General features: G+C 30.3%; 1 protein-coding gene across 6 annotated transcripts in view; it reads left to right on the forward strand.

The window, feature by feature from the left end:
* Window positions 1-19,092, forward strand: part of LOC111628790 (protein will die slowly-like) — a 30,575-nt gene extending 11,483 nt beyond the window's left edge. For 5 of the 6 annotated variants that reach the window (XM_023372629.1, XM_023372633.1, XM_023372632.1 and 2 more), the window contains exons 3-12: window positions 4,581-4,714; window positions 8,041-8,151; window positions 11,041-11,266; window positions 11,340-11,545; window positions 14,348-14,431; window positions 15,480-15,568; window positions 15,633-15,831; window positions 15,913-16,053; window positions 16,135-16,303; window positions 17,733-19,092. In XM_023372629.1, the coding sequence (XP_023228397.1) occupies window positions 4,581-4,714; window positions 8,041-8,151; window positions 11,041-11,266; window positions 11,340-11,545; window positions 14,348-14,431; window positions 15,480-15,568; window positions 15,633-15,831; window positions 15,913-16,053; window positions 16,135-16,303; window positions 17,733-17,880 (1,507 nt within the window). In that variant the 3' untranslated portion in view covers window positions 17,881-19,092. Of the gene's footprint in view, window positions 1-4,580; window positions 4,715-8,040; window positions 8,152-10,404; window positions 10,892-11,040; window positions 11,267-11,339; window positions 11,546-14,347; window positions 14,432-15,479; window positions 15,569-15,632; window positions 15,832-15,912; window positions 16,054-16,134; window positions 16,304-17,732 lie in introns of those variants that run through there. The other variant, XM_023372635.1, reaches the window with a different exon arrangement.
* The last annotated feature ends 3,789 nt before the right edge of the window (window positions 19,093-22,881 follow it).

Raw genomic sequence — 22,881 nt, forward strand, 5'->3', positions numbered from 1 at the left:
TTAATAATTTGTTTGCACAAACATGCAATCATGCCAGTTATAGATACTGATGTAAATGGAGCCTTCTCATCATGGGGTCAAGAGAAACTGTCTACACCAGCATCTCCTGGATTAATCTTTTGATTCCAGTCTGTTACTTGTTGTTATACAATTTGGATCAATACATCCTCAATACAGATTTATCACACTAAGTTTATTATGATATTTATTGACAAACTGTATCAAAATTTTTGACTAGAATTCATTTTGGCCCTTTTTTTTTTAGCTCTTATCAACTGGTTTTTTCATCTTTGTTGAAAAACCAGTTGATATGATTGGTGTGCTTCAGGTTGTTAAACCAATTGTATTCCAAAAACTGAATGCTTGGAATCAAATGTTTTTAAATACATTAAATTTAAAAAATTTGGAACATATAAATCGAAATTAAATCTAATGGCATTTACACAAATTCAATATACATATATAAAATCACCCATATGTACTTATTATTTGATCCTCAAATAATAAGTAGAAAGTGGAGCCCTATCAAAGTGTCAAAGCAAGACAGAGAACAATAGTAAATCATTCTTAAAAATGTGTCTCTTGTAAAGATATGACGTACACATGCATATTGTACCGAATAACATGGCGAAATCATGTCTCTCACATGCAATATAATTCTTTAAAGTTGGGTATGTACTCTCAGACATTAAAATTCATCTTTATTTGTGTTTTTGCCAGACAAGACCGATGGCAGAGGCATCTGATCTCTGGGAGCTTGATGTCATCGGGTTTGATAGGATACTCATCTCAAGTGTTCGGCAGGAGGAATGTAAGCATAAAGTAAAAGAACAAGCCCTTTGCCACGCAATACAAAGGATCCGGGAGCAGTAACACCCTGATACCCCTCGTCTTCCCTCAATGGGCCAAGATTACAAACGAACTCTAAGTAGATGTGGATGAGGTCATTAGGACTCATCATAGAATGGGCAGTCCAAATTCAGGATGAAAGAGGACAATGGAGATCAAGGTCATCAACAGACATGTCTCAGCCAGACAGAGACCCAAGTGGTGGCTTGAGCCAACAAGAAGTAATCTCCCAAAACACCGACAGACCCCAATCACTGGTTGACAGGGAAGCCAATCCACTTCAACCCTGACAAGGAATCGGACGAGGACAAGAGCTCCTGGAGGTCCTGCAGCAACATTGTAAGGACAGAAGCCAGGAATAACATGCATGCAGCCGAACACAAAGTTGGAACTGCAGACATTAACAGGCAAGGCTTGATCCCAAGACCTAGAGAGATAAGCATTAGCCATAAAAAGCTTGAAAGTGCTCAATGAATGAGAAAAATTAGGAGTGAAAAGAAAAGGGAAAAAAATTTCTCAAAGTTTTATATTTTCTTATATACATATATACATACATATAATGCATAATCCCTATAACCAGTTTATGTTCTTATAATAAACCCATTTATTCTTTAATTCAATCTGAACTGTATGATTTAAATTAGCAATTAAACTGTAAGTCGCTTCAGAACAACAAAGATGAAAAGAGCTGCGAAGTGCAAACAGAAACATACACATAACATATTGTACCCAATTGGCTTAACGATCGTGCCATATTTGAATGTAAAATTGTGAATTGTTTCACCTCTGCCTATTTGCAAGGTGATGAGAGTGAATATCACGTCTCACCTGTGTGAATGTGTTCTTCCAACATTTGCTGGAGGCTCGGCCTGGAAGAACGCGTGCCGACCAGAACCATCCCTTTGCACGTCTTATCAATTCTTGGTCAATTGTAGTTTGCGTGGTTTAGTGCAACTCAGTTGATGAGTAAGTTAATGAGACCACCACCTCCAGAAAGGCAGAAGTCAAACTGACATTCTGAAGCTACCAGTTAAAATGTCACTAACCTCAAAGCAACATTTAAAAATGGTGGGGAGCCCTGTGAGGTCAAAACTAGATTCCAGAATAGGTCAAAACTAAAATTTAATTCCAAGTTGTTAAAAGCAAAACATTGCTTTTAACAACTTGGAATTAAATTTATTGTTGTCAAATTATTATTATTATTATTGTCAAATTAACATTATTGTCAAATTGGACCAAAGGTCATGTAAGATACATAAGAGAGAGGAGAGAAAAAACTGTGGTTGTCAAAACAAACGTGACGTGAAGATGAATGACGTAATGAATCAGAAGGAATGTCGGTCTGGAAAGATAGAACTCTGACACAAGTGCTCATAAACAGTTGATCTAGGTTAAAAATTTGGAAAAGGGAAAAAGATTTGACAGTTAAAGAAACATTGCATAGAATCGTTAAAGTTCCAAAATGACAGAAAACGAAAACAACAGGCTAAATTATGAGTGCAAGGCTTATAGTTCTATCAACAATCTCTGATCAGGTCTCTGTTTTCACTTGGAGACAAAGGAGAGACCAATTGGGAAGTGAGGAATGGGACATGGGGACAATCAAAAATACAGACAGTGGGAGAAAAACTATAAAAATCAGTAATTGAAGGTTGATCAGAGAGTCACCCTCCAGATTACAATCATTAAATTGTGCACCACTGAAATCATGCCATGTGTGCATCTTCCATCGGACCAAACATCGCACCTCCATCAGCTGCTTGTCAACATCGAGACCGAAGACTGATGAACTTTTCTCACCTGCCCCGGGACTGCACATATCTTACCAGTGCAACATTTGACCAGAGATATCTCGAGACACCAAGATCTTTGTAACTCATCACATATGTAAGCATACTTCTGCCATAATAAATGGTTTTCTTTGTAAAACACTTGTCATCTCTGTCTCCGCTGCCACCACCCACACACAGGCAACCCTAGCCTTCCTGATGCAGGATTAACAGAACCCTCCCCGAAAGTCAGCAAGCTTACAGTACTGACCAAGTGCAATCGCTCATTGCTCTGACTACAGAAAAAAGTTCCCCATTACCAAGTGTGTAGAGTGTCACATAATCTCTGCTTTGTCAACATGAAAGTTTCCAATAAATTAATACTTAGTTGTTAATATTGTACTTTAAAAATTTATAATCTTTGACTGAAACAAATAATTAATTTTCTTATTAAATGTGGAAGAATCGGAAATATTGACAAGATTTGTTTGATTCTGATTCCTGGAAAATACTCAATTTTTCTGATTCCTGATTCTGATTAATCGTCCCATCACTATTGAAAAGTTGACTTGTGTCTGCATATATTGTATATCACATTATCTTTTTACTTTCTTTTCCACTCTTTTAATTAATTCTGGTTTTAAATAAAGTTGTATACATTCCATACTTAGACAACAAAGTTAGCAATTACTTAGCCCACACCACAAGGATTTACAGAATATGTGCATTTCAGGGAGAACTAAATGTTTTCATTAAATTAATAGACCACATTCTATTTAAAAAAAAACATATGTAAGATGAACACACACATGATTACAGAATTAAACATTAGATAATTAACATTTTGTGGTTAATTAGTAACATGTCAATTATTTTTTGAATTTTGTCATGTCTCAATGATTTTAATATAAATTTGAACTATTAATCTGTCTGTTCAAATATATTATTATTAATGTGATTGGATGATATCATTGCTATAAAATGTTTTTATAGCTGAGTTGTCAGAAAAATATTTTATATTATTAAAAATTAAAAAAATAGACACTTACAAGGACTTGGATTTTTATGTAAATATGTATTTGAAGTTTGGATGATAATCCCTAAAATGAATATAAAAATGGAAATCCAGTGATCCTGTCCCAAAATTTGGGAGTTATAAATGCATATTTTAAATGTAAAAGCAAATTTTTATGCTTTTTAGAATTTTTTTTAACTCTCATTACTCTCTTGAGAGCAATTTGAGTGTGTCATGTGATTGCCTTTGAAAATTTTGTATACTGTAACTAAAGTTAGAAGTTACTTTTTTCAAACCTGAATTAAATGTAGCATGTTATGTCTATGGATGGATTGCATGAGGATTGGACTCTGACTACATATGACTGTTGTGACTGTTGAAGACTACAGAAAGCAACTTGGTTGCTCGTCTTCATGCTATGTTCATTTTTGTGGGCAACACAGTATTGAATCATAGATTGAGATATTTGTAGTCTCTAGGCTACTAGATTCTCTATGACAATATTCTAATTTTTAAAGTTATATAAAGATTTAAATGGGAACCATCTATGCATTTTCTCACTTAGCTGCTGTTCCATTTATTCTACAATGTGTTCATGCATGCCTCAATGTGTGCAATGGTCATTTTGAGTATCTTCCTACATAAGTATAATGTCATATGCAAGTACCGATGTTCATGATTCCAATAAAGCTTATTTTCTGTGCACTGGATGTGATGTCATACTTTTTTGCATTTTTCTAAAAAATTATGGGTCATAGAGGTACAGGGTTATTTTTTATGTACACCAAGTAAAGATTTTTGTTTTGCTGAATTTATGCAAATTTGATGAGACACTTTGTATAAATAGAAAACTTAAAATAATATAGTAATAAGTAGTAAATTTAATTTTTATTATTATTATTATTATTATAATTATGATGTATTTATTTTGATTTTACTATATGCAGTGAAGACACAGATGTTATTACTCAGAATTTACAAAATGAAGTGAAGAGGCAGAGATTAATTACTTCTCAAAATGATTTTGATCAACATTCAGAATCAGAAAATTTGGAATTATTTACAACAAACACTGATATTAGTAAGTTTTGAATATGTTTTATAATAAATAAATATCATATTAATTCTTATTTAACAATTTAAACAAAATTTTTATTATAAAAATCATTAAATTAAATTCACTTGTATTGCTATATAATTTTAAAAAATTTTTATTAAAAATATTTACACATAACATATTGTANTTTACATAAGTTTAATAAATAAATGCAAATGCCAGCCAGGACAATAATAAAATATAAAAACATTCAAATAAGTTTGTTTCAATAATGTGATATGTATGTTGTTAAAATACCAGTAGAACAATCTCATGTTCTATAATATGTATCTGATGCATTTACTGTATATTTTTTGATATTTTTGAATCTTTCGTTCATTAAATTTAGTAAACACATTTAATATATTTAACAAAATTAAAATATTTTAGTTTAATAAATGTTAATATTAAAATTCAAATACCAATACCAATAAAATTAACCAATAATTGAATACCTTGAATACCAATAAAATTATGGAATTAACTCTGAAGATATTATTTATATATACATAAGCATTAAAATGGTTTACATTACAAAAAATTGGTGATGTTAATTGTTGTATTCAGTTTTTAATTAGTCTAATTAATTATAAATGAAAGTGTATTTTATTAAAATGTATTTATTTACAGTTAAAATTTAAAAGTTTTAATTGTAAATGAAATTGTAAATAACAATGTGCCTTCATATTATAGTAGTTAGGTCTTTTATGTTTGTTATTATTTTATATCTTGAAACATTTGAATTTCTTATTGAAAGATTTGATTTTTTAAAAAATGAATATAGGAAATCCTCGTTAATTTGAACTAGGATAGTTCGAAGTCCTGTTAGTTTGAAATATGGCTACTTCAAAGTTTGAAGTGAAAATTCTGTCTGAACTGTTATGTGTGTATGATAACTCATTTGTTTAGATCAAAGTGCTTCCATGATATAAGAGAACAATAGACCAAGAACAACTCTAATCTGGTCAATATGGTTTTGCTTTTACAGTAATATGTTTTTGGTTGTCACCTTACCCATGGTCTACCATTTTTCCTCTTATAGCATAGAATACAGCTGGGTTTCAGGATTGCATGACTGGATTATGAGTAGCAGATTGAGATATTTGTAGGTCTCTAGGCTACTAGGTTCTCTATGACAATATTCTAATTTTTTGGGTAATTGAAAAAGTTATATAAAGATTTAAATAGGAACCATCTGTGCATTTTCTCATTTAGCTGTTGTTCCATTATGTGCTTAAATTAACCATACAGATAAGATGAATCAATACAATTCTTTTGCAAAAATTTGATTGAAGTTGTGACTAGATTTTTCTTTGTGCAGTCTGTCACAAAGTTTATAAAAAATTTTTTTTCCACTGTCTTTTACTATATAACTCACAAATATGGAAAGTTGTTCTAAACCAGAAATGTCTGTTGTTTTATCGATTAGTACTGAGAAATCTTTAGATTTATTAATACTTTCTACCAACATTTCCAAGATATTTTTGAAAAATAGAAAGGACTTCATTTTGGATTCTATTGCTTGTGTTTATAGCATTTTTTGATGAGATGTCCAAATGTGATTTTAGTAGTTCATCTGTTGCAGTTTGATATTGGAGAATGGCCAATTCTTTGCGTATTTCTAATCATAAAATAGCTCACTCTGCACAGATGTATTGTTACCCTCATGGAACATACTAGAAATTTCCACTATATTCTACAAACTTCCAATCTTATTGATAAACTTTCATTTACTTTTTTTTTGTAACGAAACATCTTATTGATAGAACCATTGTGAAACTTCTCAATTCATTTGTTCTTATATTTTCTTGAAATTCCTAACTTTTTTTATCTAGTAATGTTGTTGGTAGGTTTTAATTAATTTAATGAGTTGCAATTTTTTATATTATTATTTTTTATTTGATTTTTTAAAAAATGAATATAGGAAATCCTCGTTAATTTGAACTAGGATAGTTCGAAGTCCTGTTAGTTTGAAATATGGCTACTTCAAAGTTTGAAGTGAAAATTCTGTCTGAACTGTTATGTGTGTATGATAACTCATTTGTTTAGATCAAAGTGCTTCCATGATATAAGAGAACAATAGACCAAGAACAACTCTAATCTGGTCAATATGGTTTTGCTTTTACAGTAATATGTTTTTGGTTGTCACCTTACCCATGGTCTACCATTTTTCCTCTTATAGCATAGAATACAGCTGGGTTTCAGGATTGCATGACTGGATTATGAGTAGCAGATTGAGATATTTGTAGGTCTCTAGGCTACTAGGTTCTCTATGACAATATTCTAATTTTTTGGGTAATTGAAAAAGTTATATAAAGATTTAAATAGGAACCATCTGTGCATTTTCTCATTTAGCTGTTGTTCCATTATGTGCTTAAATTAACCATACAGATAAGATGAATCAATACAATTCTTTTGCAAAAATTTGATTGAAGTTGTGACTAGATTTTTCTTTGTGCAGTCTGTCACAAAGTTTATAAAAAATTTTTTTTCCACTGTCTTTTACTATATAACTCACAAATATGGAAAGTTGTTCTAAACCAGAAATGTCTGTTGTTTTATCGATTAGTACTGAGAAATCTTTAGATTTATTAATACTTTCTACCAACATTTCCAAGATATTTTTTAAAAATAGAAAGGACTTCATTTTGGATTCTATTGCTTGTGTTTATAGCATTTTTTGATGAAATGTCCAAATGTGATTTTAGTAGTTCATCTGTTGCAGTTTGATATTGGAGAATGGCCAATTCTTTGCGTATTTCTAATCATAAAATAGCTCACTCTGCACAGATGTATTGTTACCCTCATGGAACATACTAGAAATTTCCACTATATTCTACAAACTTCCAATCTTATTGATAAACTTTCATTTACTTTTTTTTTGTAACGAAACATCTTATTGATAGAACCATTGTGAAACTTCTCAATTCATTTGTTCTTATATTTTCTTGAAATTCCTAACTTTTTTTATCTAGTAATGTTGTTGGTAGGTTTTAATTAATTTAATGAGTTGCAATTTTTTATATTATTATTTTTTATTTGATTTTTTAAAATTCCTCTCAAAAGGGTGGTTAAACCCTAAAACTGCCTGTGCACATTCTTGGTCATAGATAGATATTGTATATATTTCAAAAATTTAATATAGAATTATATTTAATTTAGTTTTATTTTATTCTAGAGTATAAATATAGGTGATACATTTAAAAACATTTATTAATGCGTAGTAAAGAAATGTAAATATTAAAATTATTTGAATTTTCATATTAAGTAGAGTAATTGTCACAAAAAAAATGACCTTTAAATATTTTTAGGAAATTATAATTTCATTGATGAACCAAGTACTTCATCTCATGGTCAGAATATTCATCAGGAACAAGATTTTGAATCTGAATCCCCTCAAATTACAGAAAACAGAGAAAATGGTATTATTCATATGATGTGTTTTATATGATATACCACATTATAGTAATTCATCTATGGATGTTTTATGTAATTTTTATGTAATTCATATTCAATTTAATTATTATAATGAATTATACAATGAATCAAAAATTATTAAGAATAAATTTATATATATATGTGTGTTGTTGTGTTTGTGTATATAGTCCTTAGAAAACTTCCAAAACTCTGATTTAAATTTAAATTATAAGAAAACAATTCTTTATTGGAGTAAATTTTAAGTATTTATTTTACATTCTAGAAATGAGAATGGAATATTTTAACTTTAAAGCTTTAATTGTGTACTGGCACAATGGCTTTAAAGCTTTAATGTTTTTTAGATTATAGTTTAGGCCAGGGGTGGCAACCTATGGCACACGGGATGATTTTCAGTGGCACTCTGATTGAATATAAATGTAGTAAAAATTATATTTTAATTATTAATTACACATTTAAATGGAAGTCATAGTTTAGCAAAAGCTGTGGTACATTAAAAATGAATCTCTGTACATTTCTATTACAATGCATGTGTTTATGCTCCATGTCACCATCTATTGTTATGTAAACATGTAAGACTGTAATTCAATTGACAACTTAACTTCAAAATTATACGTTTTTGAAGTCCATTATAATCAGATTAATTTTGATAACATATATAATAAACTTGGTAGAATTGTGTTGTCAGTCAGAATAACACTATAACTTACATTTGGCACAACACTGCTGAAAGGTTGCTGATCCCTTGTTTAAGCTATTCATTTATATTTTTATAAATAATTTTTTATATAATATAATAAATATAAATTTTATAATATTAAATTGAAGATTTATTTTTATTTATTGTTTATAAATTTTTATGTACTCATTGTAATTTCAAATGCATTTTAAATATATTTTCTTTATCAGTAATCATAAACATGGTCAAATTACTGTTAAATGTGCCATCAAAGAAATTTTATTATCAGCTGTATTTTTTTCATTATTTAGTGGTGGTGTTATATATTTTGTAGAGAATATTATTACAATGAGAGAAATAATATTGAGATAAAAGTTAAATAACTAAAATTGCAATTATTCTTTATCTACTGTAATAAGAATTTTGTTATTACTGAATAACTTTTATAAGATGTTACTAAATTATAACAAGAACTGAAATATTAGGTTTTTTTTTAAAAAAAATATATACATATTTAAACCATTTGCAGAAACTCAACCATAAAAATTTAATACAGTGGTGCCTCGTACAACGTACTTAATCCGTTCCAGGTGCACGTCCGTTAAGTGAAACGTCCGTTATACGAAACGCATTTTCCCATAGAAATACATGTTAAAACATATAATTCGTTCCGCAGCATAAAATAACCGTACTGTACCATAAAAAATGAAAATGGAGCAGACACCAATTATGCCGGGTAGTCAGATGTTGTGAGGAGGAGGTGGAAGAACACTTTCTTTACACATTCATACAGATACAGACTTTTTACACATTGCAGCGGGTCTTTTTTTATTGTTTTTTAATCGGAGTCAGATTCAGGAGAGGCTACCGGAACTTGCAGGGTCAACTTCTCTTGTTCCATCCTTTGTTTTTTGCCCGCTGGCTTCTTGAAAAACATGACCAAGGTGGTCTGTTTCTCTTTCTTCTTTAACACCTGTCGGAAATGACGGACAAAGGTGTCATCGTAGAGATCATTGATCCTGTTGGCCTCAGCTCTGTTTGGATAATGAGTGTTGGTAAACTCCTGAACCTCTCCCCATTCGACAAGAAAGTTTTTGTCAACTTTCACTCCTGATGATTTCTTGCTTTGTTTCAATTGAAATCACCTTTCTGTTTTTTTAGAAGCCATGATGCATTATAAATGACTTAACTTGCCAGATTATATGATACGAATAATTCTTTATTAATTAAGATCACTAAACACTTCTACGAGCTACTCTCGCTCCGTTTGTTTTTTACAACCTCTTTTCGTCCTGCCACCTCGGCATCTACACAATTACATTTCGTTTATTTGAATCATCAGCATATTTTACATTACATTTAATGTTTATTTAAATCATCAACATATATTACATTACATTTCTACTTCAGATATACTAATAATACATTCTAATAATACTAATATATCCTAAAAATAGCAGATTGTCATTGGCAACGGCAAAAGAGTGGAAACATCATTCGCACTTGTTCGAAAAAAGTCCATTGTTCGTCTCACGTAACTGCCGAACGTAAAGTCCATTGTTCGCAGCAAGTCCGTTGCTCGAGTCACGTAACGCTCAAACAGAAAGTCCGTTATTCGCAACGTTCGTTATTCGAGGCGTACGTTATAGGAGGCACCACTGTAATTGGCTTATTTTGGCAATGTCATATTCAAAACAGAAGACTATGTTACCTTCAGGGTATCGGTTTTGATATGCTTCTTGTTCTAATGAATTTCTTTAATATTTTTAATTGTTGTTAATTAAAAAATAGAAAGTTGTTCTATTTGACTAAAATATGTTCCATTTAACAGAGTTGTCTTAATATATTTCTTCATTTTAAATTATTTTTTATGTAAAACTTAAAATTTTCATTACATTCACATTCTGTACAACTAAAATGACAAAAGCAGCTAGCTATTGTCAAGTTAATCTGTCAGAACAATATCATTTCTGTTTTATTTTAGAAAAGAAGAAAATAATAGTTAAAACAATATCAACTTATTTTGTGAATTTGTTTTGTATTTATGGGTAAGTTATCATAAAATAAAATATTCTATATTTTATGAATTCATTATTGGTTATAATATTAAATACACGATTTTATTTATATGAAATTATTCTTTATCTTTATATCAAGTTTTCTGTTATAAATTTTTTTATTATTATTAAACTCTTAGAAGTAGTAAATGAAGCAACAGCAGTTGAGATAGCAACACAACAGAGGAATAATAGTTCAACTGAGGAGACTGTATTATCTGGAGAAATTGAAAATCAAAATAACACACTAAATGAATTACAAGTTTGTTCCTTTATAAATATGAACTTAAATGTCCAGATACTTGAGAATCATAATGATATGGTGCAAGTGGTTTTGAGGGATGAAAACATTATTCTTTCTGCAAGGTTGTATACTTTTTATGATTTTTTTAATTGGCATGATTATTATATAAATTTACATTGTGAAGAATAATTTCAGTTCAGACACAACTGTTAAAATATGGAATAATCAAGGAGAAGAGATCTGTAGTCTTAGAGGCCATATTGGTCCTGTAAAGGGAATTATTCTGTTTTCTATTGAAGAGAGCAAAATATTAGCAAAAAAATTAAAATGTAATCAAGTTGAAAAAATTGTAGTAAGTGGATCCCAGGATTGTGCATTGAAAGTGTGGTCATTGCCAAATGGTAAGTAATTTATTCATTAATTTAATGTAAATGAAACAAATTTAAATTTATTAGCAAGGTGCAATCAATGTAAGATACAAAAGATGACAAATAATAATCAGTGATGAAGCATCTAAGAAAATATTGAGGTTAAGCTACTCTTATTAAATGTTGAACTTTATCATGAAATTGAAAATTTAACCAAGCATATCAAATAGACAGAGAAAATTGCAGTTTTAATACATTTTAATAGATTGCTTGCATGTGAAACAAGACACTAATCTCTGAAGGCCTCACATCTTTTACATGCAGGTGTTATACACGTGCTCAATAGGAAAACTGGCACAATGCACAGCTTTCAATAGCAGTAAGGGTAGCTTATCTGTAAATGAAATTCTCTATGTTCATATAACTAAAGTAGGCCTATGTAATGATGTTCAAATGACTAATGTTCCAAATGAAGTTTTGAGATTTTTGTGATTAATTATAGTATTATTTAATTTATTTTTATTGGTTAAAATTATTATTTAGTTTTGGCCCACCAGCGGCCAAGTGGATGAAATCACTGAAACGAATGGTAATTGATTACAGATTTGCACTTCACCAATGTACTGAATGTGTGGTGTTTTCCAGATTTTCTTTGCATATCTAAATATATAAAATTACTTGTCCTGACTGAGTCACTGACTGACTTAGTCACTGATTCATCATCGCCCAGAGCAAACCGCTGAACCTAAAGAGATAAAATTTGGTACACACTTAGGGTACGTCATGGAAATGCACACTAAGAAAGGATTTCTCGAAATTCCCAAGCGGGGGGAGAGGGAGAGCATTAAGTCTTAACCAAAAGAACAGCTTCTACTGTAATATTTTAGATGCGATTTTTTTTGTTTCTAACTGCATTTTACTAGGATACGCCATGAGAATGCACACTAAGAAGGGATTTGTCGGAATTCCCCAGTGGGGAGGAGAGGGAGAGCATTAAGTCTTTTTACACAGTGATACCCCAAACTTACACGATAGGTGGGACCGAGCAATAACCACGTAAGTTGAATTCGCGTAAGTCGGTATAATTTCACAATTTGTGTAAAACCCAAGTCGGATGTATGTAAGCTAATAAATGTTCTCGTTAATCTTATCTCGTCTTTTGATTCGTTCACAGTAACAAGAAATCACCACATAGAGTCTTTCGAGTCTCCGTAGATATAACAAACACAGAAATAAATAACACAAAATAAATTGTGGCTATGTGTCGATTCTGCGCAACACGTCTGAACATGTAAGCCAAACAATAGTGTGGGGAGATTGAGTAATCGAGAATTGCTTGGCGCTTAAACAAAAGACGAATCAACGAGATTTGAAAATCACGTAACTCCGTGTTCGCGTAAGTCGGGGTAGTGTAAGTCAAGGTATTACTGTATCTGCAAATTTAAAAATATTCTCAATAATTTAAATTATTTTAAATACAGTCAAACCTCAGTTTTCAAACAGTTTAGTTCCTGAACAGAATTTTGAACTCATAATTGCATTGGTTCCTGAACAAGCTACTCAGCAAGAGCTGGCCACAGATTAGAGAGATAGACAATAAACTCCCTATACTTCCTATGTTAAAGAAAGTCACTGGCCCAACTAATCAATAACAAGACTACTGATTCAGAAGTTAGTGATGCTGAGATCACCTCTTGCCATTAGATGTCACAACACAAATCACTGATGACATTGCTATTTAAATTAGATTTTGATGCACATGTGGGAAAGATATTACTTCTGTTTTTCAGTACGTACCACAGTTGAATTTAAATTGACTTCATTAATAAAAACTGTATTAATTGACATTTACATAATATAAATGGCATCCAAGAATTGGTGATAATATATATTTAAGTTAAATTAAATAACAAAACTTTATTAATATAATATTATTGGAATGCAATTTGAAAAAATTGTAGACATATAAATTCCTGTTAACGTTCATTTATTCATCTGTCTTCCCTAATTTCAAGAACAGAGTTAGATAGATGAAAGATGAGACCAGATATGTGGTAGGAAGCCATGATTAATTATAAATGAACTTCTAATGCAAAAGTCATGTAATTTCAGTTCAAAAATTTTCCCCTGAAAGGTGTTAGATAGATGACTGGCAGAAGTATTGTTAAAGGAAAAGTATGATGTATAGAGGCAAGCCACTACTAATTTGAGGAGGAAAGGATATATTATAAGTTAAATGAATAAAAAATATGATTAAAAATTGCAGCCCGATATTGTGACAACGTTACAATAAATAATTGCTTATATATTACAATATTAATATTTAATATTTATTAATATAATATCACATTGCATTTGTAGGCATTTTTATACATAAAATATAGCTATACTGGTAAAAAAGAAAGCTTTGTTTTGGGGGTCAGGAACAGATTAATTCATTTTATATTGTTTCTTATGGGAAAATTTGTTTTGGTTTTTGAACAACTTTTAGGAACAAATTATGTTCATAAACCAAGGTTTGATTATAAATTTTAATGTAATTCATATGCTATTTAGAATTAAATAATTAAAAATTATTTTTATTAACTTTTGGTGTTAGTTGGATTGATACACATTCTTTATATTTTGAATGTGATTTAAACAAGTTTAAAAATAATACATAATGTATGTGTTACATTTATGTCTGTGTTACAATCTATTTATTTATGTAAAAAAAAAAGTTTCAAATAATATATGTAATATTAAAATTTTATATGAAATAAAATATAATATACTTAATGTTTTCATTTAAATATTTAACAAAAATTTACATTACTTTGTTTTTAATTTTGACAGGTAAAGAGATAAAATCAATATATGTATTTAATGGCATCACTTGTTTATCTGCTTTGGAAGATTTTAATGTATTAATTGGAACAGGTATAATTTGATGATTTCAGTTATAATAGTTTTATCATAATAGAAAAATAATTTACTAATGTATTCTTTATTAGCATTCTTTATTTCCAATTTATTTGAATTAACCATAACAAAAGTTTTGGTTTCTTTTATTTAATTACAAGCTGTAACTTATCTAAAATGATAAAAGAACAAGTACAATCACTACTTCTTTTTACAAAAATCATTCCTTGAATTATCTTCTATTTTTAGTGTGTGAACTTTATTAGCAATTTGAATAAATGCTATGGAAAATTTTATTACTTTAAATAATACAATTATGTAATTACAGTAGACCCCCCTATAAAACGGGTTCATATAGTTCAGATTCCTATATCACGGCGAAAAAATTGCGACCGTATTCATATAAACACACTAAAAGAGACTTGTATAATTCGGTAAAATGTCATCACCGACTTGTGTCGCGACAGGATTGGTTGAATCTAGACCAATAGTGGATATTGCACAAACCGTTGACTTTAAACAAGCAGCGGACCTACTAAAAACCATTTATTATTTAACGGCCATAAAAATTATATTTATATTAATGATGTCTCCAAAGTTCATCAAAGTTTTCGCAGAAAAATAATTTATCAGGAAGCACGTGAGTGCCATTTGATGCACCACTCCACAACGAAAACAAGCTTAAGCAATGGCATCGTAGAATGGTACACACTCAGTAAGTAATCCTACAATTTTTTGTTTATAGCATAGTTTATATGGATTATTCCCAAAAAATTATACGTATTTTGGAAATGTTGAGTCGAATTAGTCTAGAATCGATTAATTTTATGGAAGAAAACCTTTCAAACAGCCATAGTCTGTAAACTACATATGTGCTGGGCTGTGATTGGCTCATGTATTTAAGGACTTGTAGAAAATGAATTTCATAAAAACTGGAATGTATCTATCGTGTTATAGGAGGGTCGACTGTATTTAATGTTTATTTATTATTGTGATAAAGTTAATTTAATAATACTTTGGATTGAAAACTTTTAAGATTATAATTTATAATATTTTTAATTGCCAGAGAGTGGAAAAATTGAAATATGGAATGTATTAGAAGAAACAAATGTATTTTCAGTTCAAGCTTACACAGATGGAATTTTATCATTATTGGTGAGGTATATTTTTTGTAATTTTTGAATTTCTCCTCAAGCATTAATTTGATATTCTCCTCTAGTTTTCCAATCAGAAGGTATTTAGTTTATCCAATGGAATATTTAAAGTTTGGCATTATTCTGAACAAAAGTTAGAAGATTTTACCCAAAATATAGAAAACAACAATCAGGTTGAAAATTGGATGTGTTTCAGCCTATGCAATGATAAATTATATTTAGCAAATAATGATTGGGATATATTTATATTGGATCTGGCTACAAGTAAGCAATAGTTTACAGACAAATACAACAACAAACATTTCAAAAAGTATTCTAATAATTTATTAATATATATTTTTTCAGATAAATTAGAAATTTTTAAAAAGTCATTTAATTCTGAAGGATATTTTAATGAGAATTACCAAATAAACACAATGTGCGTTGCTGAAGATAATATTCTATTCTCTAAGTATAATTATAAAATTAATACTGGATGCATTGATGGTAAATATTATAATTAAGTTTTTATCAATAATGTTTACAAATCTTTATAACAACTTATATAGAAAATACTTTTCTGTTTAGTTTATTTGTTACCCAACTGTGAATATAACTGTTCTCTTGTTGGAGAAACTTCTTTAATTAAATATATTTCCTTTAATCGATTGTCTGAAGATGATATATGTCTTGTTACTGGTGGGAAAGAGCTTATTGTTTGGAATCTCTCCAGAAAAAGTAATCAAACTGATAATCAGTAAGTACATAACAAATATGGATTATTTACCAAATCTAACATTTGTTTTATTTTAATATCACATGTTAGTTTTATAATAATAACAGATTTTACCAATTAACACAGGATGATTGTAATTAAAGAGTAGGTGTCTGCAGCTCTCTATAGAAAGAACTATTGGACAAATCTCAACTAAATTTGGTTTAAATGCTATAAAGTTTCAATTTTTGGAAAAAAATTTTACTTCAGAATTTGGCTGTTAGGGTGAAATTTAGCAATGTCATCTTCTTTAATCTGCATATTATGTAAGGTTTCTAACAAATTTTGAGTATAAAAGGAGTTAGAACATGTTCTTCACAATTCTTTGACAGACGAATGGTCATTATGCTCATTTTACTCAATTGTTCATTTCTTGTCAAACTTTCAACAAAATGCAATTTGAGCTTGATGTTTAAAAGTTTAATAATAACAGGATCTCATAAGATCCTGTTATTATTGGGAATCTTAGAAATTGATTTTGTTTTGAGGAGGTTGGAACTTTTCCTACAAAAGCCGGACAGGTCTCACCCCAATTTGAAAACTGAAAATGTTCCTACCACCATAATGGAGCATAGAATGGAAAATTCTCATGGCAACAGTAGTGGTTGTACAATATCATGGCAATTGACAGTGGAAAGCCATCTGTGGTGATGCAAACATGCACAACTGTTGAACTTGTAGATTTTTGTTATATCAAATAATCAACAAATTCCATTGCACTCACCAAAGGTAACAATGTGGTGTGGTTTCACAGCATCAAAAAAAAAAAAAAAAGGGATCAATAATAAATGAAGAAAACTCTTCTGGGCCAGTAACATACATGTTCTGTTAATGCCAGGAGGGAAGGAATTATGCTCCAAAACTGCAGCCTGAACACCATAATTTTTATACAAGATGTTGCAGTAAGGCTTGTGCATTTAAGCTGAAACTTGAGAATGTATCAATTTAAAAAAAAAGAGACTGATTAGCCAATCATTTCCAACATCATGACCACCATAACCACAAAATCTGAACTCCTGTGATTTGTTACATTACTGCTCTTATTTTTTATTGTGCATTTAATTGGAATTTGTAATGTTTAATTTAATCCTAAAATCATGGGTTGATAGCTAAGTAAGCTTTTTATTGCATTATTTTAGTGTCATTTGGAGAAATTAGTTGGGGTTATTCGGATGGACCAAGTACGAGTTAGAATTTTTCCCAAAAAATAATGGAAAAACATCTGAATTCCCAATATTCAAATTCAGATATAAGGAAATGTGTTAACCATAACCCTATTATCCAAATATTGTTTAATTTTTTTATATTTGAGCTATAAATCTGTTATTTTTGATTAGGTTACTGATAGTGGAATTATAAATATACACCAAATTTCTTAAGTTAAACTACATCCCAATTTTAAATATTTCAGATCCAAAAAGGAAGCTTCAAGATTTTCTGTCATATACAAAGTTACTGACAGCAAAGAAGAAAGTGATGCCGGAAGTTTCAACAGTTTAAAAAATTATTTTGCAAAGAGTTCTAAATTCTCTATAAATAAATTATGTCATATTTTATAAATTACAATTAAAGGTCATCAATAAACTACATATTAATTTTTTATAAAATTGGCAGTTGAAAATGTATTTCAAATTGTTTAAATGTAAAAGTGTTTTTGTATTTTTACAACCAAAGAGACAAAAGAGATCCAATGTTACCATACATTCCACAAATACATCAGATTTCAGGCATGTTTTTCTATAGTCAACCAAATACTGGTTATTCTGCTTTATTTTATGTTGTTTCTGGAAGCAAATGACATTAATAACAATCTGTTAGTTTTTTTGATGGGAGGACATAAAAACACTATAAAAGAAATTGTTTTGCTTAAATGAAAACTGCTCAACACACAAAAACATGCCAATTGATATTATTATTATCTTTATATAGAATATCTAAAAAACTTTTTGAAGTCTAATGTGATAAATGATGCCAAATTCATTAACAACCATCTCAAAGTTTTAGAGATTGAACAAATGCTAATTATTTTAACCATAACATCATATCAAAACTTTTGAAAAAGTTAGAATATCAGTTATGCTTAAAACAACTTGTTTCAAATTTACAAATAAAAACTGATAGAGAATATACATTGTATAAAGTCACCATCTTACTGCAAAAGATATGTTCACTTTGTTTTTATGATTAATTATGCGCACACAAAAATTTTGATATGTGATTAATGCTAGTTTTATCATGTTATTTTTGGACAAATCGGTAAAAAATATTTTTAATGTCTGTTTAGAACCATAATATTTAATTTAATAGCAATTTCTATATGTTTAATAAAATTTCTATATGTAGTTTGGAATTTGACTCATCTAATCCCCACTTTCGGCCATCCTGACAACTGACATTGTCTCTGATGTCATCATCTGACCGATCAAAATCTTTGTTAGTTGAACTGACCCATGCTTTCATATTGTCTGCAGAAGTAGATGTCTGAATTGGTTGGCCCTTCATGATCACCAATCTCAACTAAATGTCTGTCATTTCTTAGGGGTTTATAAAATCATAAAAGTTCTAAGAACTTTTGATGGATTTTTAAGCTGGGCTTGTACTGCATTCTCCTTATAGCTACAAGATCATTGAATTTGGTGGCAAAAAACAAAAAAAGTTTTCCTGTTCTCAAGCTTGCAGTTTCTTAAGTTCTCTTTTGCCTTTGCTCTAATTTCATCCCTTTCTTTGTCAAAGGACAGAATTTTTTCGTTCTCGATCAGTTCTTGTAGTTTGAGGTCTTCCTTCAAGTGCATTTTGATACCAAAGAACAACTCGAAAGCAGACATATCAATACTTTTGTTATACAAGGAATTGATGTATTTCATTGCCAGATCAACATGCTTATATCATTCTTTAGGCTTTTATATAGACAATTTAGTAAGCAATGAGATGATGATGCATTCTCTCCACCTGTCCATTAGCTCTTGGAACACCGGTAATAATTTGAACATGCTCAATGTTTTCTTGCTTGCAATAATACTTAAAGACATTTGATGTAAATGCCAATCCACGGTCAGACACAATTCACTTAGGGTTACCAAATACAACCACCAGTTTTTTCAATTGACTTATAACTATCCCACTAAATCAACAGGAGCAGAGAAAGAGTCACAGAAACTTGTAAAGGCATCTGTAACTGCAAACACGTACTGATAATGATTCCTAGTAAGTGTTAAATGGCCCAGATGATCAATGTGATAAGTATCAAAAGGTCGATGACCTTTGTCAATTGGATTCAAAAATCCTTCTGGTTTTCCTCTTTTCCTTTCTGCTATGATACAATTTATGGAATTTCTTATGATCTTTTTGATTTTACTCTTCATATTCTTGAACCAATAGTCTCTTTTCAGTAGTGCTTTGGTTTTCTTAATGGCAAAGTGACCTTGGATGTGCACTTCTCTGATAATATCGGCTTGCATTTGTGGGAACCACTATTAACAACTTCCCATCCATTTCCTTGTACAGAATCCCGCTTTTTACTTCATAACCATTTGCCTTTTCCATATCTATATTGTTAATTATCTCAATTAATTCACTATCTTCCTTTTGTACATTTTTGAGCCTAGCTATGATACTATCGTTGTTTTCTTTAATCAACATTACATCATCTTCATTTAAATCATCAGAAATTTCTTGTGTAGTGGGTGAATGTAATATTTCTTTTCCAGACATTTTATTTGGTTTCTCTTCTTTGCTAATTTCAATTTTACTTGAATCATCTTTATGTAATTCTTCAGTACCCAGATTTTTGTTTGATGATACATTATCTTTCTATTCTTTCAGTGTTTTTCTAGTTAAGTAACCATGAATTCCTTCTTGGATTTTTACTACAGCTTCTAAATTATCACTTTCAATCTCTTTTTTTTTTCTTGGAAAGTGACACTTCAGGTTTTTCATTTACAATTACTTGAATGCTTTCAATATTTGCTTTGGTAGTTTTCTCAAAACAACCTTCTTTTAAACTGATACGAACTTGTTTCAGAAAGTCTGTTCTCAACAATAAGTGATAAGCAAAGAATAAACTAGGAACCACGTGTATGGGGATTGAAAATTGGTCTCCATTACTTACTACACTCCACATTTACTATAGTCCAAAAACTTTCCAGTGTAGAACTCTTTTGCCCACTTACTCCATGAAATTGTAATGAATTTTCAGTTAACTTTGATGTGCCCATCTTTATGTAATCATTGGCTCTCATCAAATTTATATCACTTCCTGAATTTATAGTGCTGCGAAGCTCACTTCCCCTATTTTGACTTCTTTCACAGGTTTGACTTAAATTCTTCTTCCTTTACTTCATAACTTCTCAACATTTTGAGGACATTGAGATGAAATACAGTATGGTCAAAATTGTTACAGCTAAAACATTTCATTCCATTGTTTTTCCTGTCACAGTTATAGCAACATTTTTCATCTCCATAAGAATTATTATGCTTAATCTCATGTCCTAGCTTCTTGAATCTCACCATCATTTTAGCAATTTGCTTATGACTTGATTTTATGTCTTTGTAAACTTGCAGCTTTTGACAAAATTCTTTGAAAGTCCATAGCACTGTAAAACATTGTTTTACTTACTTGCTCATCTTGAATTCCATCGATGATGTATTGTATCGCTGATTCTTCCTCAATCATGATTTGTGACAAAATTTCAATCATCTGATACATATATTCCTGATAAGTTTCACTCTGATGCTTCACTTCCTTTGAAAGTTGCTTGTGAATCTTCTTGTTGTTCAGTTTGGAGAAAATATGGCACAAAGAGCTTTTAATGCTCTCCATGATTTAGTACATTGTTCATAGTTTATGTACATTCTTACTGAATCTCTGAGTAGTCGTTTTGCATAAACTATCTTCTGCATGCCATTCCAGTTACACATTTCTGCCATGTCTTTGAAATTGGAGATCCACTTAACTATATTTTCCCATTGTCACCACTGAATGTTTCAAGGGATTCATCAACATCTCTAAAGGTAAACATTGTCTTAAGAGTACTCACTTTTATGTCTCATAATATTACTATATTCATCCTGACTTTTGTCAGAATCATCGTCACTTTGTACATTGTTGTCTCTGGCATATTTGACCAAAAGTGCCACTTCTAATCTTTCCACCAACTCTCTCTTGCTACACTTTGTTTTTAATTTTCATCATCTTAGTTTGATTTTCAGATCAGCACACTTAAGATGTTTCACATCCGTCACATCGTATTATCCTTAGATAAATCAGTCAGTTGTAGTTTTTCGTCATTCACTGTAGTGTCACTAACTCGTCACTAACTCTGCCATCTTATCTGGATTGTTATTGCCCTTCTAAAAGTTCTTGTATGAATTTCATTCAAGATCCCAGACAAGCCCTCAAAATTTGTAGGAATAGTAATAGAAATGACAATAATATTCCAGTGTTCATAACTGTCTTCAGTCTCTGGATAGGACAATAATGTTCTAGTGTCCATAACCATCTTCAGTCTTTTTTCGTGCCTTTTTCAAGCATTGTCTGGCTTTAATTGACTCCTTCTACTAGTCTCTTTAGTCTTCTCCACAACTTATCGTTTATTTTCTTAATAGTTTGGAAATTTGATTCATCTAACCCCTACACACGCACACACTATAGTTATATATATAACTGTGTTATATAAAGAATGACTAGGGAGCTCTCAGGCACAACAGATCTCTTAGAGAGTAACATTTTATGTGCAACAATTCATTTTTCATGATGTATCATTTAGGAGCTGTGTGATCATGCAGTCAGGTCATGTATGACAGATAATACATTAATTACTTGTAATATGCATTGTTATTACAAGTACACTTGCAAACAATTCACAGAAGGTGTTTGAAGTGTCCACTTTGAACTTTGATACATTTGCAACACCATTGATTATGTGAGGTCTCTGTGAAGTTTGTACAAATACACACTGCTTTTGACCATCAGTTCTTCTCTGTTGTCAAACAGGGTGGTGCACAGAACACTCTTACCATGTCCCTAAGGAAAGAAATTAAAGAATGTTAAGTCAGTTGACTATGCCTGCCTCTCAACAACTAGCCTGCTCTCTTGACAAATCACATTGCTCAATGATGCATCAGGGAATGTTAGTTACTGCTCATAAAATGTTCCTCTCTGCAAGATCTGTTGTGCCAGATGTTCTAAAATCACCCTATATACTTGTAATGTGTTTCTCAAACTGTGAGGTTCCAATAAGTCAAAATCAATATCTTATAAAAGTAAAATGATAATATAGTTCAAATATTTTCTTGGTGAATATAATAGTATAGTAGAAAAGAAAAAGAGAGGAATGACATCAGTAATAAAATAAAAAAAGCCAAAGAAATTAGTATAACATTCTTATGTAACAGATATTTCTGGAATCTGTAGTCCACTGATGTCACCAGTCCACAGACTATCATTGTGAATAGCATTGATATATACTAAAATCCTAAACTGTCAACATTACAATTTATTATTATTTGATCAAAATTCCAGAAATTATACTAGTAAATTAGTTAAAAACAATTTTTTTCTG

Source organism: Centruroides sculpturatus, unplaced genomic scaffold (assembly GCF_000671375.1).
Source record: "Centruroides sculpturatus isolate CEXI.00-Female unplaced genomic scaffold, Cexi_2.0 scaffold485, whole genome shotgun sequence".
NCBI classification, from domain to species: Eukaryota; Metazoa; Arthropoda; class Arachnida; order Scorpiones; family Buthidae; genus Centruroides; species Centruroides sculpturatus.